Source organism: Mobula birostris, chromosome 8 (genome assembly GCF_030028105.1).
Source record: "Mobula birostris isolate sMobBir1 chromosome 8, sMobBir1.hap1, whole genome shotgun sequence".
NCBI classification, from domain to species: Eukaryota; Metazoa; Chordata; class Chondrichthyes; order Myliobatiformes; family Myliobatidae; genus Mobula; species Mobula birostris.
The window spans coordinates 165,155,096-165,182,628 of NC_092377.1; the positions used below are offsets into that span (position 1 = coordinate 165,155,096).

General features: G+C 39.5%; 1 protein-coding gene and 1 long non-coding RNA gene across 2 annotated transcripts in view; one reads left to right on the top strand and one right to left on the bottom strand.

The window, feature by feature from the left end:
* The window catches only part of LOC140201928 (cytotoxic granule associated RNA binding protein TIA1-like), a 63,664-nt gene that overhangs the window by 27,666 nt on the left and 8,465 nt on the right, over positions 1–27,533 (top strand). The window contains exons 3-9 of the mRNA XM_072266742.1: positions 993–1,088; positions 3,499–3,553; positions 4,795–4,882; positions 16,182–16,257; positions 19,503–19,611; positions 21,509–21,604; positions 25,681–25,765. Coding sequence (XP_072122843.1) covers positions 993–1,088; positions 3,499–3,553; positions 4,795–4,882; positions 16,182–16,257; positions 19,503–19,611; positions 21,509–21,604; positions 25,681–25,765 — 605 coding nt within the window. The remainder of the gene's footprint in view (positions 1–992; positions 1,089–3,498; positions 3,554–4,794; positions 4,883–16,181; positions 16,258–19,502; positions 19,612–21,508; positions 21,605–25,680; positions 25,766–27,533) is intronic.
* LOC140201929 (uncharacterized) lies at positions 14,540–26,586 on the bottom strand. The gene is made up of 3 exons (XR_011886990.1): positions 26,450–26,586; positions 19,124–19,151; positions 14,540–14,949 (listed from the first exon to the last, which is right to left on the bottom strand). It is a non-coding gene; the product is annotated as an uncharacterized lncRNA (long non-coding RNA).

Below are 27,533 nucleotides of genomic sequence, written 5' to 3' on the forward strand. Positions count from 1 at the left end.
GCCAACAATAGTTGTGTCATCAGCAAATTTATAGATCATATTTGAGCTGTGTCTATCTGCGCACTTGTGAGTGTAGAGGGAGTAGAGCAGTGACTTAAGCACGCATCCTTGAGTTGCATCCATGTTGATTGTCAGCAAGGAGGAGATGTTATCTCCAATCTGCACAGATTGTGGTCTCCCAGTGAAGAAGCCAAGGATCCAGTTACAGAGGGAGGTACAGAGGCTCAGGTTTTGGAGCTTATTGATAAGAACAGAGTGTGTGATTGTGTTGAACACCTGAGCTATAGTCAGTAAACACCAGCATGATATAGGCATTTCTATTAAAGTTGAATGGAGAGCCAATGAGATTGCATCTGCTGTAGACCTATTGTGGCGATAGGCAAATTGCAGCGGGTCCAGGTCCTAGCTTAGGCTTGAGTTGATTCTAGTCATGACCAACCTTTCAAAGCACTTCATTGTGGTAGATGTGGATGCTGCTCGATAGCCATTGAGACAGCTCACCTGCTGTTGGACACTAGTATGAGAGTTACCCTTTTCAAGCAGGTGGGAATCTCTTGACTACAGCAGTGAGAGATTGAAGATGTCTTTGAACACTCCCAGTTGGTTGACACAGGTTTTCAGCGCCCTACCAGGGTTTTACACCTTTGAGGGTTCAACCTTCTGAAAGAGGTTCTGATATCTGCCTCCAAGACACAGATCACAGGGTCACCAGAAACTACAGCAATTTGCACAGGTATAGTTTTATTCTCCCTTTCAAATCATGCATTAAAGGCATTGAGCTCATCTGGAACTGATGTATCACAATCATTCATGATAGGTTTTACTTTGCAGGAAGTACTGGCTTGCAAACCCTGCCAGAGCTGACGTGCATCCGATTCCATCCCTAACATTAATCGGAATTATTTTTTAATATGTTTGAACTATATTTTAATACATTTTTAAAAAACAGTCTTCCATAGGTATATTAGTCTTTTTTTTCCTTATTCCAACAGACGGGCAATGATCCGTATTGCTTTGTGGAGTTCTATGAGCATCGGCATGCAGCAGCAGCATTAGCCGCTATGAATGGACGTAAAATTATGGGTAAGGTAAGCTATCATCTAGTCTAACTGGTGAGTGGTAAATGGAAAGGAATATGTACATGTGGCTTGTTTTATGCCCATTTGTCATTAGCAAAAAAAACAAGATGTCATACTTGAAGCTTTAACTTCAGCTTTCTTCATTAAGTAGCTACTTTAATACCATAGCTCTCTCAGATGATCTCGATGATGTATAAAATAAATATATTCATTGCAAAGAAGCTGTATACCCCTTCTGAGTCAAAAGATTAAATTTGCTGAGATTCTGCAGATGCTGGAAATCCAGAGGAACTCAGGTGTATTCAGTATTTCACAAAAAAAACTCACTAGTTTGCTCAAGTTTTTGAAAACATCACTTTTTTTTTGCCAAGTTGAAAACGATAAACGATAAGTTGTAAGGAAAGCAAAAGTGCATAACAATCTTTGTATCTGAAGGAAAAGGGTATGTTACAGCTCAAAATGCAAACCTTTTATTGGATGCTTTGCAGAGATTGGTTTCCATTTTCTACACACCAGAGACTAAATCCAGTGCCATAGACTCTGGTGACGTGTTTTCTACACTTTCCATGTGTAATGAATGTTCAGCCAAAGGAAGATTGCTTCCTCACAAAACACCAGTACAGGGGCTGGCTGCAGCTAATTCATTCTAAACACTCCCAAGGCCATTCCATCACACACGAATCAGGATTGTGATGAAGTATTTTACCATTAGACTAAATAAGAACAGTGTTATGATTCATTCTACCAAGGAGACCCAAGTGCACAACCACAATAAGAAGGTTCACATTGAAGCTGTACAGCATTATTACTTGGAAATGTATTCCTGAGTTCCCTGCCAAGAGCATTGTGGGTAGTACCTTTACCCAGGACTATAGTAGTTCAGGAACATGGATCAATATTTCCAAAGGTATTGAAGGGTGCGCAATATATGCTGGCTTTGCGAGCGGCACACAGATCGTTTTTTAAAAAAAGATATACCGTAACTTACATGGACCTTTAAAGGGCAGCACGGTAGTGTAACGGTTAGTGTAATGCTTTACAGCACCAGTGATCATGATTCAATGCTGCTACCTGTAAGGAGTTTGTACATACTCACCATGACCACGTGGGTATCCTCCGCGTGCTCTGATTTCCTTCCACATTCCCATGGCATATGGGTTAGGGTTTGTGAGCTGTGGGCATGCTGTGTTGTCATTGGAAGCTAGCGACTCTTGTGGGCTGCCTCCAGTATATATTCAGACTGATAATTGTTGACGCAAAACTACACATTTCACTGTAGGTTTTGATGTACATGTGACAAATAAAGCTAATGTTTAATAATGGGGCGCACAAATTAAGAAGTGAGTATATATTGTTCCTTGTTATGCTAGAAAAGCAAATGTATATTTGCTGGCTAATCACAAGTACAAAGTTAGTAGATTTGAGGCCATAATATAATCTGCCTTCTTTACTGTCTTAACTACTTTGTTTTCAGAAGGCAGAACATTAGCAGCTACAGCAACTCACCTTGAATAATATGTCTCTTGTATGTGATTGAACAGATTCATTTTAGAATGCTGAAAATACCTTAATGCCTGATCAATGTCTTTAAAATGATGTTAACTGTAGTGACCTTTGTCCCATAACCTGTTGTAGCTTCTAAACTAGTGCAAAAATGCTTTGTGTAATTGCTGCAACACACATCAAAGTTGCTGCCTGGCCTGCTGCGTTCACCAGCAACTTTGTGTGTTGCTTGAATTTCCAGCATCTGCAGAATTCCTGTTGTTTGTGTAATTGCTAATTGGATTGCAGTTAGGAATACTTGCCACCCCCAATTGTTGATAATATTCAAGTACAATTAGCTCTAGCAGTTGCCACCACGTCTCAGTTGACAGATGTTGTAATCTGACTCCTGATGACAAAAGAAAATATCATCACATTACTTGTTTGTTTCCCTTGTTTGTAACTTATTGTTTTAACCATTCTATTACTTTAGCAGCAGCTTGTCTTGAAGTATACTACAGTATATCCAAAAGAGCTACTAGAGGTCAAGTCCACTAGTTGTAGATGGTTGGACTTCATTTAAATCTGTAACTTGGAGAGGAATATAAAAGGCTGGGAGCTCAATATTAGAATTAGTCTGTCAATATTTAACTATATAGACATGTAGAGGGAGTCATAGACAGTTGTGAAGGCTAAGTGGGTATATTTAAAGCGGAGTTTGATAGGTAAGGGCGTTAAAGGTTATGGGAAGAATGGTGTTACAAGGGATAATAAGTCGGTCATGATGGAATGGTGGAGCAGACTCGATGTGCAGAATGGCCTAATTCTGCTCCTGTGTCTTATCAAGTGCAGATTTGTATTTTGTTGGTGTATGTAAGATGCGGAATTAAATGGAAGTGGTTAACCTAATTTCTAATCACTGTGTTATAACTTTCAGGAAGTTAAAGTGAACTGGGCAACAACTCCAAGTAGCCAGAAGAAAGACACAAGTAGTAAGTATTGGATTGATCCCCTTCTCCTTTCTGCAGCTCTACTTTAAATTGTCACTGGCAAAAATTCTAAAAAGCCTGGGGAGGTTTGCAGCTTTTCAATTCGTTTTATTTCGGATCATGTTCTGCTGTTTCTGGGAGGGAGAAACACCTTTCAGGATCTAGTAGTTTATTGTACATTTAAATAGTTTGGTATCATTCTGGCAATGGTTCAGGCATCTGTAAATTAAAATACCAGATATATTTTTACAATTTTAATGAGATTGACATAAAATTGTCACAAACTCAGTTTGTACAACATTCTAGATCAATGTAATATTTCCACTTGAATTAGATTTGCGTAGTTTCAAAATCAACATTTACCATTATATATTTTCCAATGTCACTGTGCTGTGTCAAGAAGCTTCATAGTACATGATTCTATTTGCATTTGACATATAAATCTGAAATTGACTGGGCTTTTATTCTTAATCTGATATACTGCTGTCTTCCAGTTTTCTGGGTATCATGATTTTGATTCCACTCCATTGCCTAATTCACCAAGGATGAATAGTTGAAATTAAATGTTTAGAACTGAAGACTTGGAAAATGCTCTTAAGTTTAGTTGATTACGATTTTTAGGACCTATTAGTTTACTGTATGTACATAATCTCATCCTTTTGCATAATATACTTTTTGAATCTAACCCATACACTTGTAGATACTGAACTTTCATCAGTATTGAAGCGTGATCCATTTTTTAGAGGAAGTTGCACATTTTTGAAAAGTATCTTTGGGGAGTGTTAATAGTCTACACAGTAATTGTCAAGTGTGTAAACTATCTGTTGTTCTTTAGTAGTATGCTAAAAATCTTTTGGGCAAGATGTTCCTTCTGGTTTCAGAAAATTATAACTAGACCCTCAACTGTTGAGGATTTGTATTTAATCAGAACCAGGGTTTAAACAACTGAGCATGAGGTAATTTAGGATTTTAATTTTCAGATCTTCCTCAATGTATAGTTTTGCAAGAATAATCTCCAAATTGAAGGGATCACGTTCTGCTGTTTCTGATTAACAAAGCAAATTTTTTTCAGCTCGGACCTTCTCGGTCTTTTAGGTTTGAGTACTTTGCAGAGCAAACAAATGGCATGTATAAATATACTGTCAACATATATTTCTCATAACATTGAAGTCCTCTTGGATCTGTTGTGGAACAAGTTTACCTTTTTTCACTGAATTGAAAATAAACTTTCTTCTACTCAACAGATCATTTCCATGTATTTGTTGGTGACTTGAGTCCAGAAATCACCACAGAAGATATAAAAGCAGCTTTTGCACCATTTGGAAGAATATCGTAAGTATACCTTGGTGTGAATTTTTACACTGTGGCTTTAAACAGCTAAATCACATTCAGTAAGTTCATTTTGTATGATTCAACTTTTCTGTCTGGGTTCTTGTATAGTGGCATCTCTACCAATCAACTCAGGAACCTCTTAAAACCAATCTAGATGTTATTGCATCATTGTTTCTTGTGGATTGATGCTTTTCAGAATAAGAGCTCAATCAGAAAAATATGTATTCTCTCAAACTTTATTTTGAGGTCAGCATCATGAAACATTTTGCATTATTTTGAGTAACTACAGATTCAAAATTTGTCTAATTCAGCAGTAAAATCTGCTACTTTTGTGTGAATGGTTGGTTTATGTATTTTAAAATACATCTTTTATATACTGTTTCAAATTGAACTATGTGCAGACAACATTGATAAGCTATTGGGCATGAAACTGTGATTCTGTTTTTTTAAATTGTGGCAAGCCACGTTGTCTTTTTTCTTTAACTTTAGCAATTCTGTTAGTGTACATGTTACGTGAAAATACATATGGAGTAGGCTGTCTTGTGTTTTTGAACTAAAGGTAGAATTTAAGCTTCCATTTCCAAGTGTAACCTGTTAGACATTGATAAGCATATTGGATTTTTTGCCACCTATATGAGGAAGTGATCGTACTTTGAATAGTTCTGTGAAACAGTTTTTGTAATCGTCTTGGTGAAGTGCATCATGGTTAATTTTCTCTCATTCCAGTTTAGTGGGGTGATATGTTAAATTCCTCTGACAGTTAATGAGTTTCTTCCAATAACCAAGGCCAGATAGGTACTTCCATTTGTTACTTCAGTATGTTTTTAGATAAATGAAGTTGGTCGGGATGGCACTTTTGAAGGAACAGTAGGGTATTGTTCTGTCCATCATGTACGTTCATTATTGAATCTAGTTTGCATAGTTTGTTCCAAATAAACATTGGTAACTTTTAGCCTTGCAAAGTCTTGTGATAACTTTCACTGTAAAAGTAATTCAGTACATACTGGAAAGGTTTAAAGTCTTTAATTTTTGATGTCTTCTGATGAGTTTTGTGCTGACACTTGCCTGTTGAAAAGAAGCTGGATTCTTAAAATGTTAAATTCTTAAAATATTCTGTCATTTGGAATTCACTTTTCTTGAATCTTAAAGATCCTTTTTATTGGAAAGTTACATGTTGCTTAATAATATTTCAGAATTGTTTACCTTGAGTAAATTGCAAAGGCAGGATTACTAGGAAAAAGTGTTCCTATATCATTTATTTTGGCTATAAGTGATTCTTTACGAGGGAACAAGAGGTTGCAGGCCAAATTTTTGTGGAAGCGCATGGGATCTCTTTAGGTAACAAGCAAAGCACTTTACAAAATGACTATGCTGTTTTACCTGGCTACATCTGTACAAGGAAAGGAGAGGGATTTTTTTTTTAAAGTAATACGTTGAATTGGTGGGGAAGAGGAAAGTAAAATTTTGGAAACAATTTTTTAAACTAGGAATTAAAATATTTTGTTTCAGTATAAAAGGGAAGTGCAGCCTTTTTGTCTCAAAGACATGTAAAAATCATTTTCAGTGCATTTAGATTATTTGATCAGTGCATTTGTACATAAATTTGGGACTCAGCAAGGCAGTTCATTGGAGCTTGCTCAGTAAATGTTCACATTTGAAACTAGTGCCCACAGCTTCTGATGCATGGATTCATTTATTTATTTCAAAATGTTAAAAATAAAAATCCAGGTGTTTCAATTCTGGGTTGATGTAGCTCCCAGTGCCTGGATTTGCACTATAAAATGCCTCTGGGTCGAGCACATGGACAAAATTTTCAATATGGCATTATCACTCACATTTTAAGATGGCAACACAGAAACTGCAGATGCTGGAATCTGGAGCGTCACCTGAAGTACTGGAGGAGCTCAGAGCGTTGGCAGGATCTGGACAGTTGACATTTCAGGTTGAGACCGTGATCAGATAAAGGGTCTTGAACAAAATGTCAACGTTTTAATTAGAGATGTGTTCTGATCCATTAAAACAAATTAAGTTACCTGGTCCTTAAATATGGTTAGAAAACATCCCATGTTTTTTTCCTTTAAAGAAGCTTGGAGATTCTCTTGGTTGCTGGATAATGTTCATCACTGAGACAACATCACTAAATTATCTAGTCGTTAGTTTATATGCTGTTTTGTACAATACTGCAAATACAAATGGATTCTTATGTTTTGTTGCATTATAGTAAAAATCAAAAAGTATTATAGGCTGTAAAATACTTGGAACATCTTGGAATTTTTGAGGTCTTTCTTAACAAATCTGAAAGTGGCTCTTTTTTGTGGCACAGCTATATGTATGACTAAATCAAACTGGTTGTTACTAAATTTTCATTTTAAAACTTCATTATGTGTGAGTATTCTGCAAAATCTTGGGTAGGGCTTTCTGCAAAAGCTTTGAAATAAATACTGGTTTAATGAAAGTTCTGTACCATCAGGGAACACACTAATATATTTTGTTTGTGTGGAAAGTTTTAGGTTTTGAACAGAAATGTTGATGTTTAATTCTTTCGCGGGTTTGTTCTGTTTGTTTCCCTTTAAGTAACATTTTTCTGGTTTAATGTAATTCTGTACCTGTTGCTTTGCTGTACTTTTCTGAGCCTTTTGTTTTCAAGTTTTCTGTTTGGGTAAGTACTAATAGTTCATTTCCATTTATAATCAAAACTGCATCACAGTTCAATTTCTGTTTGTTGGCTTTTCCTTTTGTTTCTTATGCCTTGGTAATAATTGTGACAGGCTGTAATGTCACTTTTTGTGGGAAAGACTAGTACTCCTGAAAATTTTGTATGCTTCTTGGCCTTTTCATGAATACTTTAGTTACACAAATATAATAAATAGAAGCAGTTTTTGTGTAATGAGAACAGTTATAACATTCAAAGCTGTGTAACTCAAATGGGAAAGGTTTTGCTACTGTGGCTGCTGTTTTCCATCTCTGAATTGAGGTTTGACAATCTAATGTCACCACATAGAAGTTCAGTTATGATGGAGGTAAGATTGGCATCTAGTACATCACTCCTCAGAAAATTGTTGTCCAAATGTGATGGGGAATCTGTAGGCAGAAAAACTTTTGGCAAAGACTGGAGGAAGGAGCTAGGATTAGCACAAAAATAGTGTCAGATAATGTTTGGAGGTGGGTGGGGAAATGTCAGAGAGTTGTACAGCATGGATAGATAGCCTACATAGATGCCTGCCATGCATATGCCAACCCATCCTGATCCCACTTGCATTAGTTCCATGTCCCTCAATGCCTTGCTCATCCATGTACCTGTCCAGGTGCCTCTTAAATGTTGCTACTGTTCCTGCCTTCACCTTTTACACTGGAGCTCATTTCTTGTATCCACTATGTGTGGAAAAATTTTCTCCTTAGATACCCTTTAAACCTTTCCTCCTTTCACTTTAAGCCTAAACCCTTTAGTTTTAAACTCCCTGCACTGGGAAACAAGTCCTGGCTATCTACCCCATCTGTGCCTCTCTTAATTTTATATACCTATGTCATGTCACGTCTCAGCTTCCCTTATCTTTAGGAAGAGCAGAGTCAGCCTTTCCAATCTTTCCTTATAACTTAAACCCTTCAGTCCAGGTATCCTTAACTCTTTTCTGCCCACTCTCTAGCTCAGTCATATCTTTCCTTTATGTTGCAATCAGAGCTAAACATAATTTAAATGAAGCTTAGCTAACGGTTTGTATAACTGCAATACAACATGTCAACTCTTGTACTCAGTGCCTCGGAGAATGAAAGCAAGCACGCTATACTCCTTCATCATCTTGCCTTCATGTGTTGTTACTTTCAGAGAGCTATGCACTAGTACCACAAAGTCTTGGTTGAATAACATTCCCCAGGGCTCTGCCATATGCTCGGTATGTCCTGCCTGGTTTAACTTGCCAAAATGTTTCCTTACACTGTCTGAATTAATTCCATATACCATTCCCTTATCCACTTTCCCAGTTGATTTATCTTGTTACCTTGGGCAGCCTTTATCAGCACCAACCGTAGGACCAATTTTGTTGTCATCTGCAAATTTAGTAATCCTGCAGCTCAGGGGCGTCGGAATTTGGAGTTCAATCAGGGGTCCTTTGTAAGGAGTCTATGGGTCCTCCTTGTGGAATGTGTGGGGTTTCTCCGTATCTCCTGTTTCCTCCCATGGTTCAAAAATGTATCGAGTAGACTAATTAGTTATTGTAAATTGTCCCATGATTTGGTTAGGTTTAAATCTGGGTTGTCTGAGGTGCTGCGGTTCTCCCCTTAGCTATTGAACTATGAGAAAGAATGATAAAGGGAGCATCACTAGTTTCTAGCTGTGAATGTTGAGGCTTGGATGGTGGGTGTCTTCTCTCTGTTGCTTGTTGTCTTACCTGACAGACTGCACCAGCCTGGGCAGTAGCTTGCTGATAATTATATTGTGATCCAGCAATATGACGAAAGCACTGTAGTGGTGTGATTGGGTTCCTTGGGACATTCATCATTATTACATGTGGTACTTGTGAAGGGTAAAGCAGACTTGTTCACAGAGATATTCCCAGTGTTGCTCAGACTCACAGCTTTGGGGAATAATAGGATAGGGGAATAAGTATATTCTCCAAATGGATACAAAAATGGAGATTCGCTTTCCCTGGGAGATGTAAGTGTAAATATTCAACAACTCAACCTGTGGTCTCAAGGTTTCCTTCTGGAAGCAAAAAGCATAGGTGGGCATCCTTTCTGTGCGTCGCATCTTTTGTGTCTGAGTAAAGGTGGCTACTTCCTAGTGCCCTTATGGTAGATAACGTGTGTGTGAACAAAGGCTTGGACATAGATTTATGTGCTTCACTGTATTAATTCAGTGAATAAATTCATGCAACTGACTTTCTTTGGATACAGTAAGTGGTGATTGACAAATGTGCTGTTGATGTGTAGCTTTTGAAACGTGGAATGTTCTTGCAGTGCAGTTGTCAGCATTTTAAATCTGAGTGTTGTGGTTTAGACCAGCCACGAGCTTGTTTATCTGCATTCTTTAATTTAAAAACTGTATAGTATTTACATTTTTGTACTGTTGTTTGCCTCCATATTGGTTAAGAATTCATTGTACAAGGAAGTCATGCTTAACAAGAAAAATCTGTATATAAGTGGTTTAAAACATGGGTTCAAAAATAGTAACATAGAAAACCTACAGCACAATACAGGCCCTTCGGCCCAGAAAGCTGTGCTGAACATGTCCTTGCCTTAGAACTACCTAGGCTTACCCATAGCCCTCTATTTTACTAAGCTCCATGTACCTATCCAGGAGTCTCTTAAAAGACACTATCGTTTCTGCCTCCACCACCACTGCTGGCAGCCCATTCCACACACTCACCACTCTCTGCTTTTTTTTTTAGAAAAAACAACAACTACAGCTTAACCCCTGGCATTTCTTCTGTACTTACTTCCAAGCACCTTAAAACTATGCCCCCTCGTGCTAGCCATTTCAGCCCTGGGAAGAAGCCTCTGACTACCCACATGATCAATGCCTCTCATTATCTTGTACACCTCTAAAAGGTCACTTCTCATCCTCCATTGGTCCAAGGAGAAGGCTGAGTTCACTCACCCTATTCTAATAAGGCATGCTCCCCAATCCAGGTAACATCCTTGTAATCTCCTCTGCACCCTTTCTATAGTTTCCACTTCCTTCCTGTGGTGAGGTGACCAGAATTGAGCACAGTACTCCAAGTGGGGTTTGACCAGGATTCTATATAGCTGCAGCATTACTTCTCGGCTCTTAAACTCAATCCCACGGTTGATAAAGGCCAATGCACCATATGTCGCCTTAACCACAGTGTCGCCTTAACCACGGAGTCAATCTGCGTGGCAGCTTTGAGTGTCCTATGGACTCAGACCCCAAGGATCCCTCTGATCTTCCACACTACCAAGAGTCTTACCATTAATAATATATTCTGCCATCATATTTGACCTACCAAAATGAACCACCTCACACTTGTCTGGGTTGAACTCCATCTGCCACTTCTCAGCCCAGTTTTGCATCCTATCAATGTCCCGCTGTAACCTCTGAGAGCCCTCCACACTATCCACAACACTCCCAACCTTTGTGTCATCAGCAAATTTACTAACCCATCCCTCCATTTCCTCATCCAGGTCATTTATAAAACTCACGAAGAGTAATGGTCCCAGAACAGATCCCTGAGGCACACCACTGGTCACTGACCTCCATGCAGAATATGACCCATCTACAACCACTCTGTGGATCCAGAACTGGCTTTCCCACAGAAGGCAATGTCCCTTTGGATCCCATGCTCAATTACTTTCTCAATAAGCCTTGCATAGGGTACCTTATCAAATGCTTTGCTGAAATCCATATACACTACATCTATGGCTGTACCTTCATCAACGTGTTTAGTTACATCCTCAAAAATTTCAATCCTGCTCATAAGGCATGACCTGGCTTTGACAAAGCCATGCTGACTATTCCTAATCATGTCATGCCTCTCCAAATGTTTATAAATCCTGCCTCTCAGGATCTTCTCCATTAACTTACCAACCACTGAAGTAAGACTTACTGGTCTATAATTTCCTGGGCTATCCCTACTCCCTTTCTTGAATAAGGGAACAACATCTGCAATTCTCCAATTCTCCGGAACCTCTCCCGTCCTCATTGATGATGCAAAGATCATCGCCAGAGGCTCAGCAATTTCTTCCCTCGCTTCCCACAGTAGCCTGGGGTACATCCCATCCAGTCCCGGTGACTTAACCAACTTGATGCTTTCCAAAAGCTCCAGCACATCCTTTTCCTTAATATCTGCATGCTCAAGCTTTTCAGTCTGCTGCAAGTCATTCCTACAATCGCCAAGATCCTTTTCCGTAGTGAATACTGAAGCAAAGTATTCATTAAGTACCTTGCTATCTCCTCCAGTTCCACACACACTTTTCCACTGTCACACTTCTCTTAAGTCTTATCCTCTTGCTCTTCACATACTTGTAGAATGCCTTAAGATTTTCCTTAATCCTGTCCGCCAAGGCCTTCTCATGGCCCCTTCTGGCTCTCCTAATTTCATTCTTAAGCTTCTTCCTGCTAGCCTTAATCTTCTAGATCTCTATCATTACCTAGTTTTTTGAACTTTTCGTAAGCTCTTCTTTTCTTCTTGACTAGATTTACAACAGCCTTTATACACCATGGTTCCTGTACCCTATCATCCTTTCCCTGTCAAATATACCCTGAACATTTGCTACGTTTCTTCTGTACATTTCCCTGAGAACATCTGTTTCCAATTTACACTACCAAATTCTGCCTGATAGCCTCCTATTTCCCTTTAGTCCAATTAAATGTTTCCCTGACTTGTCTGTTCCTATCCCTCTCCAGTGCTATGGTAAAGGAGATAGAATTGTGATCACTATCTCCCAAAATGCTCTCCCACTGAGAAATCTGACACCTGACCAGGGTCATTTCCCAGTACCAGATCAAGTATAGCCTCTCCTCTTGCAGGTTTATCTGTCAAGAAACCTTCCTGAACACACCTAACAAACTCCACCACATCTAAACCCCTCACTCTAGGGAGATGCCAGTCAATATTGGGGAAATTAAAATCTCCCACCACAAAAACCCTGTTATTATTACACCTTTGCAGAATCTGTCTCCCTATCTGCTCCTCGATATCTCTGTTACTATTGGGTGGTCTATATATTAGAAAAAACAGAGTTGTTGACCTCTTCCTAACTTCCACCCACAGAGACTCCATAGACATCCCCTCCATTACTTCCTCCTTTTGACACTATCCCTGATCAACAGTGCCACGCCCCCACCTCTTTTGCCTCCCTCCCTGTCCTTTCTAAAACATCTAAAGCCTGGTACTTAAAGTAGCCATTCCTGCCCCTGCACCATCCAAGTCTCTGTAATGGCCACACCATCATAGCTCCAAGTGCTGATCCACGCTCTGAGCTCATCCACTTTGTTCATAATACTCCTCGCATTAAAATAGACACATCTTAAACCATTGGTCTGAATGCTTCCCTTTTCTATCACCTGCCTATCCTCCCTTTTGCACTGTCTCCAAGCTTTCTCTATTTGTGAGCCAAGCTCCCTTTCCTCCGTCACTACAGTTCGGTTCCCACCCCCCAGCAATTCTAGTTTAAACTCCCCAATAGCCTTAGCAAACCTCCCCGCTAGGATATTGGTCCCTCTGGGATTCAAGTACAACCCGTCCTTTTTGTACAGATCACACCTGCCCCAAAAGAGGTCCCAATGATCCAAAAATCTGAACCCTTGCCCCCTGCTCCAATCCCTCAGCCACGCATTTATCCTCCACCTCATTCTATTCCTATACTCCTATAAATCGTGAAACTTAGCCATTAATTCAGACCAGTTAAAGTGCATTTATCTCAGGGAAACATTTGGTTCCATTGAAACCAGAAACTAGAATTTTAGTCAGTTTGGTTTGGGTTTTGTGATTGTAAAATATCAGTTGTAGCTGGGCCATTAGCATTGTGTTGAGTTGCAGTGATATAGACATTGAAGTGATCTTCTGGTATTTAAATCTTCATGGGCTATGTCACCCTTTGATTATGTACAATTGTCAGTGCATGATGCAGAGACTAACATCACTACAGAACTTTGCAATCTTCTGTGTTCAGTGTATGCAAACAATAGAAGATCTTCAATGTCTGAAGTGGAGAAGCAAATATTATTGCATAAGGTCTTTTTAAAAAAAAATGTTGGAGAGGGCTATCACCTAGCTTTCTCACAAAGCTTACCTTAACCTCAAATATTAAACTAACTCTTCTTTCCTTTGGAAGACTGCAGAAGCATTTCTGCATTGAAACAAAAAAGTAATCTATGTATGTTTGTGTTGAATATTTTGAAGGTGTTCTCGCAAAGGGTGTGTAATTTGATGATTGAAATAATCTTCCAATACTCAAAAGGGCTCTAGGAATTTTAATGCATTCCTCTCGGTTGTCCTTCACTTCAGTGTGTTTGCAGAATGCTGCCCGTCTGTTCCATGTAGAAGGTACAGGTTATTGATTCTTTTTAATACTATATTAACATCTAGAGCAGCATTACAGTCTTGGATTCAATCTGACTTTTATAATGTTAAACATTCATCCATTTGAGCTTGAGATGTTACATTTGTTGGCCTACATGGATGTGGTCCAGCAGCAGCAAACAGTACTTTTGCAGTAATAAAACCTGTTGGCAAAGTTGCTGTTGGTTAGTTTTAGCCTCTCGTAGGCTTTCCAACGTCAGCTTTTGATGTTGATAAATAAAACTATCAAGCAAGTTTTCTGGTTATGTTTTTGACCCAAAAAAAAAGCTTATCACCAGCAATTACAAACCAAGAGGTTATGGTGTGAAATGATGGTGTTCAGATGATTTATAAAACCAGTTCACAGCTTTGAGTGCTTTTCTTCAGTTACTAATGCAAATTAATTTTTGAGGTTACAGGAGTGTATTTGACACCCTGTGTAGCTTAATATGTGGGTTTCTGCCATCAATAACCAATGAGGTGGTGAGTTTCTAAACCTAGCAAGATGTTTGAATATCAAGCAGAAATGGGAAATATTCTGGTTTGAATGGAGATCTCCCTCGTCATCAGTAAGTACCTTCTGTAAGATAGGTTGAGAGACTTGGGAGGAGACCAAGCGTGCTTCTCTTTTGTTTGGGGATTATGATGGTGTTGGAAATGTAACTGTGAAATGATTTGAATATATTGAATATACAATTCTTAGTTTTCTCAGATTACATTTATTGCAACTTGGTCATTACTTCACAGCTTCCTTTAACTTAAAGTATTGGTGCTGATGATGTGGGTTTCTTTTAGATGAAGGACAAAATCCAGTCTATGTGGGCCAACAAAAACAAGTCAGGTGTTAGGTTTAAAGTGATGGCGCAGTGAAGACAAGATACTGGTACGAGATTAAACAACACATCCTCACAGACAGTTTGTGTCCTCTACTCTTGATCCACACAGAGTTGGTATTTTCACGTGCGGTTGCATGGTAATCTCACGTTAAACATGGACTCCAAATGCATTTTATACAGAAGCATGTCATAGATGTTACCAAAGCTTTCCAACCTGAAGGTAAAAAAGCAATTTATTCATACTAGCAATAGACCTTACTTTTTTTTTTAAAAAAAGCATTTTGCAAAATTATTCTCGAGTTAACAAATTGCCTGAGAAGCATTTTATCTGGACTTCCACATAATTACCAATAATTGGGAAAGAGAAAAGAAGATACACCATAGATGGATTCTGAATCAATTTCAAATAATAGGGCTCTGGTTATTTTACAGAATGTCTCTGAAGAATGGACAGGATTTCCATGGCTAACAGCAAGGGACTGTCACAGTGGATAATCGTTCACTCAGTTGTAGTTTTCTTATTTCCTTTTCTCTTTGTAAACAGATAATTGACTTTGGTTTTTTCTCAATTTTGCTTAAAATAGTTCATGATCAATTCTTTAGTGATCTGATCCTGTCTGTATATAATGCACTTTTCATATATTTATGCTAGTCTGCGTAGTTCTGTTAACACTTTTGGAAGTACAGTGTCTTATTAGTTTTCTCTGAATATTGCAACCGTTTCTGAAAATCTCAATTTCTCAAAATTTACAGCTGCCCACAGTCCAAAAAGGGGGTAACGAATTCACCCTACCGAGAAACTAAAAGAATTGTTAACAGGCGATGTATGCCTTTTAATTCCTATTTTTTATTTTTCTAGTCTTTTCTATTTCATATGCTGTATTTTTAAGAATAGGTAGAAAACTTGTTGGCAACAAGTACTGTGTAATGTGCATGGTTAAGGAAAGCCATTCAATTAATTTTGCAATCTCAACTGGTTTTTTTTCTTTTTTGATTTGGCCTGGTTATTTATACAACTAGGAATAGCTGCTTTGACCATGCCTATCAGACATTTTAACTTTTTTTTTTAATGAATGAACTTACAAACTATTTGAATAGTTTTTTAAAAATAAAAACTAAAATAAACTTCTGTAAGTACATTAGCCAGCTGAGCCACAGTTTGCATGTTTACCACGTTAAAGTTAACTGCTGTAATAACTGAATTAGAAAGTCAAGATGTAGTAAAACTAGCAGTGGGAGATGTAGTACATTTTATAGTGGAAAGGAGGAAAGGTGCTTTGTAGAATATGGCGCTCTTGCATTAAGTGGTCCCTTTATCAAGGTGAGATGTGATGTCTTGACAATAAGCATTTTGTGTGTGTGGTTCCTGTCTTTTATTCTCTACGGTAAAGTTATTCCAACAAGAAATGTATTTATTCATTATGCCTTGTCTATTTATATTTTTAGTGATGCTAGAGTGGTTAAAGATTTGGCAACTGGAAAATCCAAAGGGTATGGCTTTGTATCCTTCTATAATAAGTGGGTAAGTATGGGAGCATCATATTTGGCAAATTTTTAATTAAACTGATTAACTTGTCATCTGAATAACGCTTTCACAATTCCAATACTTCATGTATGTAAGAAAATAACAAAAACTTGTATGTCTGATTGTGACTAAAGAAATCCTTAAGAACAGTGGTAAAGACTCATACAAACTGTGATTGTTATTCCTTGCAGATTCTTTTTGTTTATAGTGGGCTGTTGTTATTCACCCCTCTCCAATTGTGTATGTTTTTAACATCACATATTTGACTCCTTTGGCAGGATCTTTAGCATTTTCAGGCAACACTGTGATAGTCTTGCCTAAGCTCTTACTATTTTCACCTCTTTCTTAAGCTTATCACCCTTACCGGGGAATAGGCCACTGACAGCAGCTCACCAGAGTCCGCTATCCTGGGCTAGTCTTTCAAGTTGTTCCCAGGTGTAGATCCTTCCTCTCCTAGGGATGAGGTCTTTGGAGCTTCTGTTGGTGTTTCTGTAGCCCTAGGTTTTTACGGGATTTGGTTGCTAGATCCCTGTCCAACCCGCCTGCTTTCGCAGCCTGGGTTTGGGACCATCCATGGCAGAGTTATTTTCACTCTTATAAAGTCCCCTTAACTCTTTGATCTTACTTTCATTAGCTCCCTTTCAATGTCTGTAATCAAGTAGTGAAAGGAAATGTTCCCAAAGTAGAAAGGTCTGATAATATCATTTGGTTTAGGTTAACGGTCATTGCTACACTCTACAGCAGGGTGTCTCAGCCGGGGTTCTGCAGAACCCTAGGGTTCCATGAGAGGTTTCTAGGAGTTCCGCGAGAGATTATGATTAAAGAAAAATAAACATAGTTTTTTGAACTTCATGTAACACTCTATGCTAGCGCTCGCAGTGGTGGGCAGTGACTGAGCAGCCCCATCAGCGATCTCATTAGAAGTCTCAGTCCAGTATGGCAGTGTGCAGTAGGACCATGTTAATTTGGTTAAGTTATTCTCAGTTTTTGACGTGAGGTAGGGGAAGATGTTGATAATTAGTGAGTGCTGCATTGCAGAGGAATAAACACTAGGCTGGTGGTGAGCACTGTATTGCACAGAGGGGAAAACGCTAGGCTGGTGTTGAGCGCTGTATTGCACAGAGGGGAAAACGCTAGGCTGGTGTTGAGCGCTGTATTGCACAGAGGGGAAAATGCTAGGCTGGTGGTGAGTGCTGTATTGCACAGAGGGGAAAACGCTAGGCTGGTGTTGAGCGCTGTGTTGCACAGAGGGGAAAACGCTAGGCTGGTGTTGAGCGCTGTATTGCACAGAGGGGAAAATGCTAGGCTGGTGGTGAGCGCTGTATTGCACAGAGGGGAAAATGCTAGGCTGGTGGTGAGCGCTGTATTGCAGAGGAGTAAACACTAGGCTGGTGATGAGGGCTGTATTGCAGAGGAGTAAACACTAGGCTGGTGGTGAGCGCTATATTGCAGAGGAGTAAACACTAGGCTGGTGGTGAGCGCTATATTGCAGAGGGGAAAACGCTAGGCTGGTGGTGAGGGCTGTATTGCACAGAGGGGAGGATACTAGGCTGATCAGAAGCGTGAAGTGTTTTCTGAGCATTGTATGGACGCGCCCAACTTGGGCTGTGACGTCGGGCCTCTCCTTCCCGACCTACCTCCCTTAACTTCCCCTTGTGCGCTGCTGACTGACTTGTGGGAGTGAAAAAACTACCAGTGTAGTAGAAAATTGGAAAAAAATTTTTATTCTAAAGACAGTCCAGTGTGGCAATTTTTGAAAAGGAGGTGTGAGATGGAAGAGGAGGACTCTAGGCCTAGGCCGACAGTCAATTCTGATAAGGTTAATGATGAAGAATTACAATCTTCAGAGTCATTTCACTGCACTAGTGCAACAATGGACACAAAGGAAGTCTGTCTTTACAGTGAGAGCCACTTATCAATAGGTTTTACATGGACTGGTGATCCAAGCTATCCTATTCCATTGTGTCTAGTCTGTGGCAAACAACTTACAAATGTAGTAATGGCTCCAGCAAAATTGAAAAGACACTTAACTACAAATCACAGCCATATGACACATAAGAGTGCTTATTATTTTAAATGACCATTGGAGTCTCAAAACAAACAGATTAAAGCTTTTGAAAATAAAGTCACAGTCATTAAAAAGACTCAGGAGGCAAGTTATTTAGTAGCTTTAAGGCCAGTTCACTGGAGAATGTTTTAAAAAAGCAGCTGTGAAAACCTGGACAAAGAGGACACCAATCTCCTGCTATATACAGAAGTCCGGTGGCTTGGCAGAGGAACAGTTCTCAAGAGGGTGTTTGAGCTGCAAGGTGAAATGCAGGAGTACTTTCAAGAATATAGTTGGCCAGATTTTGCTGCGTGCTTTGAAGATGAAGAATGGCTACAGAAACTATTGCAGAATCAAATATCGCTGTGATGATTGTACGTTCTAGTATCAATTGTTTGGCGACAATAAAGTATAAGTATTTAAAAGACATTTTTATCATATGAACCAATTGAACGAGTCTCTGCAAAGCCCTGGAGAAAATGTTTTGAATTCAAGTGACAAGATTTCTGGATTTAAAAGGAAACTGATCTTTGGAAAAATTATGTTGCAAAAGGAAATCTTGAAATGTTTCCACTGCTGCTTGGGCTTGAGAATGAGGAAGGATATCAGAAAGTCTTGAGTCTTATTGAAAACCACCTGCAAAAACTGCAGATCAAAATTGGACAATATTTTTCCTCCCTTTCAACACAAGTATATTACTGGGTGAGGGACCCTTTCTCTGAATCTTCTGCTCAGCCTGAGAACTTGACTTTAAGAGAAGAGGAAGAACTTTGGGAGCTGCACTCTGATCACGCACTCGAGATGAGATTTACTGACCTCATCATCCTGGACAAGTTCTGGATTTCTGTGAAAGAAGAGTACCCTGTCATTCATAGGAAAGTAATGAACATTTTGCTACAGTTTTCAATTTCTTACAAATGTGAGCAAGCTTTTTCTTGTTTAATAAGCATCAAGTACAAGAATAGAAAGTCTTATTTCAGTTGAAGGTGAAATCCATGTGTGCCTATCTCAAGTTCAATCCAGAATTGAGAAATTTATCTTCAAGGAAGTAAAGGAACTTGAGTTGCAGTCACTTGTCAGATTTACTGCAAGTGTTTACTGAAAGCCCATTATCTTTTCTAATTTTGTTGGTATGTATTTTGGTGGTTTTGTCTATTTATTGAGGGTTTGCTTCCATTTTACTTTCACTTGTCAGGATGCTGAGAATGCCATTCAGCAGATGGGTGGGCAGTGGCTTGGAGGAAGACAGATCCGAACAAACTGGGCAACCCGGAAGCCACCTGCACCAAAGAGTACATCAGAACGTAAGTACAGAAAATAACCTAAAAGGAAGTGGTATTTGCTATGTTTAAACAGTACAAATGTATACCTTGTAATGAAAGATCCTCATAAACATGATGTAGTATGACTGGCAGTTTTGCTCTGTGGATCAGAATCAGCTTTAATATCACTGGCATACGTTATGAGATTGTTAACTTTGTGGCAGCAGTACAATGCAATACATAATAAATAGAGGAAATAATGGAATTACAGTAAATATACTATAATTCACAGTTTTGTATATATTTATAAATTTAGTGCAAAAAGAAATTTTTAAAAAAAGTATTAAGGTGTTCATGGGTTCAATATACATTCAGAAATCGGATGCCAGAGAGGAAGAAGCTGTTCCTGAATCAGTGTGTGCGCCTTCAGGCTTCTGTACCTCCTCCCTGATAGTAACAATGAGAAGAGACCATGTCCTGGGTGATGGGGGTCCTTAATGATGGATTATTTTGTTGATTTGTTTAAGAGCATTTCTTGGATTGTGAAATATGTGGAAATTTGAATTGTCATTTTAGAAAAAAACATAGAACATTGAAAACCTACAGCACAATACAGGCCCTTCGGCCCACAAAGTTGTGCCAAACATGGCCTTACCTTAGAAATTACTAGGGTTACCCATAGCCCTCTAATTTTCTAAGCTTCATGTACCTATCCAAAAGTCTCTTAAAAGACCCTATCGTTTCTGCCTCCACCACCGTTGCCAGCAGCCCATTCCATGCACTCAGCACTCTCTGAGTTTTAAAAAAACACACAAAAAAAAACAACTAACTTACCCCTGACCTCTCCTCTGTACCTACTCCCAAGCACCTTAAACCTGTGCCCTCTTGTGGCAGCCATTTCAGCCCTGGGAAAAAGCCTCTGACTATCCACATGATCAGTGCCTCTCATCATCTTATACACCTCTATCAGGTCACCTCTCATCCTCCGTCACTCCAGGGGGAAAAGGCCGAGTTCACTCAACCTGTTTTCATATGGCATGTTCCCCAATCCAGGCAACATGCCTGTAAATCTCCTCTGCACCCTTTCTATGGTTTCCACATCCTTCCTGTAGTGAGGCAACCAGAACTGAGCACAGTATCCGAGTGGAGTCTGACCAGGGTCCTATATAGCTGCAACATTACCTCTCAGCTCCTAAATTCAGTTCCACATTTGATGAAGGCCAATACACCGTATGCTGCCTTAACCACAGAGTCAACCTGCGCAGGTGCTTTCAGTGTCCTATGGACTCGGACCCCAAGATCCCTCTGATCCTCCACACTGCCAAGAGTCTTACCGTTAATACTATATTCTGCCATCATATTTGACTTGCCAAAATGAACCACTTCAAACTTTTTTGGGTTGAACTCCATCTGCCACTTCTCAGCCCAGTTTTGCATCCTATCAATGTCCCGCTGCAACCTCTGACAGCCCTCTACACTATCCACAACAACAACAACCCCAACCTTTGTGTTATCAGCAAATTTACTAACCCACCCCTCCACTTCCTCATCCAGATCATTTATAAAAATCTCAAAGAGTAAGGGTCCCAGAACAGATCTCTGAGGCACCGCACTGGTCACCGACCTCCCTTCAGATTATGACCCATCTACAACCACTCTTTGCATTCTCTGGGCAAGCCAGTTCTGGATCCACAAAGCAACGTCCCCTTGGATCCCATGCCACCTCACTTTCTCAATAAGCCTTGCATGGGGTACCTTATCAAATGCCTTGCTGAAATCCATATACACTACATCTGCTGCTCTACCTTCATCAATGTGTTTAGTCACATCCTCAAAAGTTTGAAAGCTTATTTTGTGATTATCAAAGAAACAAATTTTTATAAAAAGAAGTTCGGGTAGTATGAATATGACGTTTAATGTTCAGTTTTCCCTTTTACAGCAAATACCAAACAGTTGTCCTATGAAGAAGTTGTCAATCAATCTAGTCCTAGCAACTGTACCGTTTATTGTGGTGGCATTGCTGTTGGACTTACAGGTAAGATTTAATACATAGAATTAGAATCAGATTATCTCATGAAATTTGTTGTTGTGATGCAGCAATACACTGGGTGGTGAGGTGGGGATATGTCTCTACCAAAGGAGGTGTAAGGTGCTCCTTCCCTCCGCTGGCCTGCAGGTCACCCTCGGGCAAGGTGTAGCACCTGCTTATCCCCCCGATCAGGGTCACGTGAAGCCATGGGAGCAGGTGGTGGATGATCGTACGAGCAGCTGGTGCATATCACAAGTCTGGTTATGAGACCACTGACACCAGGCAGACAATCTCTGAAGAGTATTGATAATAGCTAGGGTCACCTGTCTTGTAAAGACACTGCTCAGAAGAAGATGGCAAACGACTTCTGTGGAAAATTTTGCCAAGAACAGCCATGGTCATAGAAAAACCATGAATCCCCACGTCATACAACAGGGTACATACGAACGAAAGAGTACAGTGTAATACATGAGATGTGCTGTATATTACAATAAGAAGTATAAAAGTTAGTGCAAAAGGAGAGCAAAAATAGTGAGATGGTGTTCGTAGGTTCATGGACCATTTAGAAATCTGAATGGTGAGCAGAGAAGCTATTCTTAAAATGTTGAGTTTGTGCCTTTGGGCTTCTGATAGTAGTAGTGAGAGGAGCGCACATCCTGGGTGGTGGAGTTCCTTAATGATGGATGGCAGATTTTCGAGGCATTATTCAAGATAATGCTAAGACTATCAGGAATGATAAAGGCGAAAGCCTGAAGGCATTGTGTCTTAATGTGCCAAGTAGTCACAGTAAGGTATATCATTTAACTGCAGATCTAGATGTGAATGGATGTGAAATAATTGTGATTACAGGGACATGCTGCAGGGTGACTATGGATGGGAACTGAACAGAAGGGAAACTTGATATTCAAGCAAGATTGGGTGAGAAAAGGAAGGGAGCTAGAATGGCATGCTAGGTAAAAGAACAGACCGATACAATAGCGAGGAAAAATATTTTCTCTGTGAGTCCTATTGCGGAATCTTTTCTGGTGGAACTAAGGAATTGCAGTTAGGTGATGGTATTTATTAGGAAATTAGAGATGGATGCAATTCTAATTGTGGGTGATTTTGTTCAGCATATTGGGAAAACCAGATTAGCATTAATACTGCGGAGGAGGAATTTCTAGAATGCATTCAGTGCGCTTTTGAATTAACATATTGAGGAAATGGCTAAGAGTGTGGACCATTGTTGACTGGTGTGTAATGAAAAATATTAATAAACAATTTTGTTTTGTGGGATCCCTTGAGGGAAGAGCCACTGTTAACAAATCCATTATGAAGTTAGAGAGTGAGAGAACTGATTTTCAGACTAGGGTCCTGAATTTAAATGAAGGAAGCTATAGAGAGGTATGAGCTGGCTGTGATAGATTGGGGAATGTTGCTTGACGGGTTGTCAGTGGCAATCATTTAAATGGTACCTAGATTATGTGTAACGGTTATTCATTCCTGTGTGGTGCAACAGTAAAGGTAGTTTAACCATGGATTTCAAAAGCAATTGGAGAAGGTGTTAGATCAAGGCCAGCAAAACCTGAGGGTTGGAAACAGTTTAGAGCTCTGCATAGAAGGACAAAGGGATTAATTGGGAAGGAGAAAATAACGAGAACATAACAGCTTTAATATTTTGTGAAGAGCTAAAGATCAGTGAAGGCAAATCTAGGTAGGTGTCTTGCCCACACTGCTCCAGAACATGTGGATCCCGGGTTGGCCTCTACAGCCACCTGACGATCCACTAATACACAATGTCTTAGAACTTCATACTCAACTTGAGTGATCACTGTAGGTGTCTTTAGTCAGAAGCTAGAATTAATAATTGGGAACAAAGAAATGGGAGACCAATTAAAGCAAACTAAAATCTGTATTACAGAAGGGATTAAAGATACCCTGTAGCTCAGTGTTTCAGGAGGTGAGCCAGGAAATAGATATGTTGGTCACTTGCCCATATTCTTTGGATTCTGGAACAGTTGCAATAGGTTGGAGAGCAGTTAATGTAACCTAATATATAAAAAGGAAGTAGAAAGAAAACTAAGTTATTGACTAATGAGTCTGACATCTGTGATCTACAAACATATTGCTCCTTTTGGTTTTGACAGAGATCAACTCTTTCACTAACGACTCTCTTGCTTTTAATATACTTACAGAGTGACATAGCATTCTCTTTGTGGAGAAATTATAATTTTTATTGATGTGTATCTGGAAATTTATTGTATTTTTCCTCGTTATTAAAAATCCTCCATTTATCCCCCTCACTTCATTCAAGGTTATGTATTAATTACACTATCTGCTGTAAAATTTGAAGCAGGTGGTACATGGTTTCTATTTAACAGTTGAAGCTAACAAGCTGCTGTTGTCAATCACTATTTATCAGTGATTATCTTAAATATCTATGTCTGTTTGTATCCTGATGACTGATCAGTACTTTTTGGAGAGGAGTGGGTAAAGCTAGAAAATAAAATGGCCAATGTGATAATCACACACTTTCATATTTGATGTGGTGTTTTCTACACTAGATTAAAACACTCTCACTTCAGCAGCATACCATTGAATAAAACTAAGAGCACTAAGCACAACTACTTAGTGAAATTCTGCTTCTCTTCACACAAGACCATAAGAGGGGCAGAATTGGGCCATTTTGTTCATTGAGTGTGCTCTACCATTTTATCAAGGCTAGTCCATTTCCCTTTCGACCCCATTTCCCTCTCGACCCCATTCTCCTGACTCCTCCCCATAACCTCTTACATGCTGATTAATCAAGAACCTGTCAACCTCTGCCTTAAATACAGTCAATGACCTGGTCTCCACAGTTGCCTGTGGCAACAAATTCCAGATTCACCACCCTCTGGCTAAAGAAGTTGCTCCATATCTCCGTTCTAAATGGACACACCTCTATTCCGAGTCTCCGAGACTCCCCCACTATAGGAAACATCCTTTCCACATATACTCTATACAGGCCTTTCAGCATTCAATAGGTTTTAATGAGATCGAACCCCCACACCTTCATTCTTCTAAATTCTGGTGAGTACAGGCCCAGAGCCATTAAACATTCCTCATATGATAACCTTTCATTCCTGGAATCATTCTAGTAAACCACCTCTGATCTCTCTGCAGTGTCAGCACGTCCTTTCTTGGATAAGGGGCCCAAAACAGCTCTCACTTCTGTTAGTGAGGCCTCACCAGTGCTACATCTACCACAAGTTGTTATAGGGTACCATCAGTACACTACTGAAATGGGCTTTCTGGCTCACCAAGTCCATGCTGACTTTTTCCCTGTCTATACTAATTCTATTTGCCTGTATTATTATTCTTCTATAATTTGCTTATATAAGCATCTGTCTAAATGCTTCTTGAACATAATGATTGCATCTGATTCCACCACTATCTTTTAAACACTCTTTGCATATAGAAACAGAACACTCATCTTTAACATCTTTAAAACCCCTTCCTCTCATCTCAAACTAGTACCCTTTTGGTTTTGGTAACCTACCATTTGAAAAGATTTTGTTTTTCTAACCTATCTGTGCCTCTCATAATCAATTATTTGAGATAGTTCTTAGTTCATAATCCGACTTTAGGGAGTTTATTACTTCCAAAAAAAACTAATGGCTCCACCTTCTTAATACTGAGCTGCCCCAGATTATTAGCATGTCCCTCCATGTGCTTCTCCTTGGTGAACCCAGATAAGTATTCATTTAGGACATTGCCCACAATTCACGGCTCTACACACACACGTTGCTCATTTAATACTTCTTACCATGACTACTCTGTTGTTCCTCATAGAATTTGGGGTTCTCTTTAATCTTACCTGTAAAAGATATTTCTTAGTCTCCTTTACCCTTTTAATTTCCTAAGTACCCTTCAGCGCCCTCTTCCTCAAGGCGCACACATCTGTTTTTGTTTACTGATTAAAGTTTCAATAGCTTTTATTATAGATATAGGTGTATATAGATAAATAGAGATACAATTATTTCCAGTGTATAATATCCAATAAATTCTTAAACTGTTGAAGAAATCTGTTAACCTTACTTTCAAAATATTTTTTTCTTATTTAGAGCAACTCATGCGTCAGACATTTTCACCCTTTGGACAAATCATGGAAATTAGGGTGTTTCCTGAGAAAGGATATTCATTTGTACGGTATGTTCAGTCCTTGAATAATCAGCATAAAAAGCAAAATACTGAAAATATTCATTACATCAGATAGCATCTTTGAGAGAACAAATTTTGGATAGCTGTAAAGTGAGAAAATTGGAATGTTTAATTTACAATCTTCAGTCAAGTTCATCAATATGACAAAGAGAACTGATGCTGCAGCATTGGCTTTTCAAGGTGCACATCTGTGTCCAATGTCATATTTTGTTTGTATCTGGAATCGGTTTTGAATTTTTAAAAAATTCTTTTCCGTCCAGATCTTTTTCTTGAAAATATTATTGATGTAACTACAGTAATGATCCAAAACTGTTAAACATTGTAAATCCCATATTTGCCAGCTGTTTCTAAGCCTCATTACAAATTGAAGCAGTTTAGACTTAGTTGTTGATAAATGTAACAGCCTCCTGGTAATTCACTGTGCTAGTTTGAAATCAATATTTTGATGCTGCTAGTGGTGTTCATGGTTTTAGCAAATTAATGCCCACATTTTGTAGAAGATAGGCTCTACAGTCCATAATGTTGTGCCAACCTTTTAATCTACACTAAGATTGATCTAGCCATTTACGTAGCTCTCCACCTTTCTTTCATCCATGTGCCTATTTAAGAGCCTCTTAAATGTCTCTAATGCATCTGCCTTTACCACCACCCCTGGCAACAAGTTCCACGTACCTTACACTCTATGTGAAGCCATTTCCTTCCTGGGAAAATGTCTCTGGCTGTCCACTCTATCTACGCAACTTATCATATATGTAGCCTCCTGATAAGCCTCAGGCTTGCTCAGCTCGCTTCCGCCTTCGACCCCGCCAAACTGGGTAATCAAGTTTGTGTGGATGCTGTGTGATGTGCCCCACCCCGCAAAATAATAAACAATACACCATATGCGATTAAATGATTACACTTTATAGATCTTGCTGGAACTATGTAATTAATAGAGATAAAATATAAAAGGAAAATAAAAGGCGCCAAACTTATCAAAGTTCAACCACTTCGTGCACAACAGTTGGAGCTCAATTAACGGAGTCTTCTTTCCGCCATTCGATCCTCTCCGACCTCCTCGACCCGCCGCCTGGAACCAACCATGGTGGTTGACCAGACACCTCACAGGAGTCTGTCTTCATCTCCTCTCCTCGCCGAAGACCCTGGGCCTCAGACTCCCGCTCAGGGTTGGTCCAGCTGCCCAGGGTCACAGCATCACATCTCCTCTCTCTGTCCCCATCGCGCCTTCCCCACCAAAGCCTGCGAAACACAATAGCTTACGGACACACAAGAAAGAATAACATCTATCTCAATTGGTTTGTTCCCTCTTATCAATAATATAACCCAAACAAGCAGAGAGAGAGAACTCCTTACATCACAGTTATTATTACAGAAAAGCCATTTTAATTATAACATAACAAAGAAGCCATTTTGTTAGCAGTAACATAAAAGAAGAAACCCTTTACATATACATCTCTATTGTCACATTTCATCCACCTTTGCTCCAAAGAGAAAAGTCCTAGCTCAGTCAACCTATCCTCATAAGATATGCTCTTTAATCCAGGCAGCATCCTGGTAGATCTCCTCTGCACCCTCTTTAAAGCCTGTACACCGTAGGTACTGCGTACCCCACGCCATAGGGTGACGTGCACCTCCCCAAAAAAGTAACTCGTGCGTCCTGGCGACGCAGACCGCAACAACTGTGATTGGTCCGCTTGGTAGCATCGCATTTCCCCCTACGCATTTTCAGTTGCTTTTCTCCGCCATGTCTGTACAG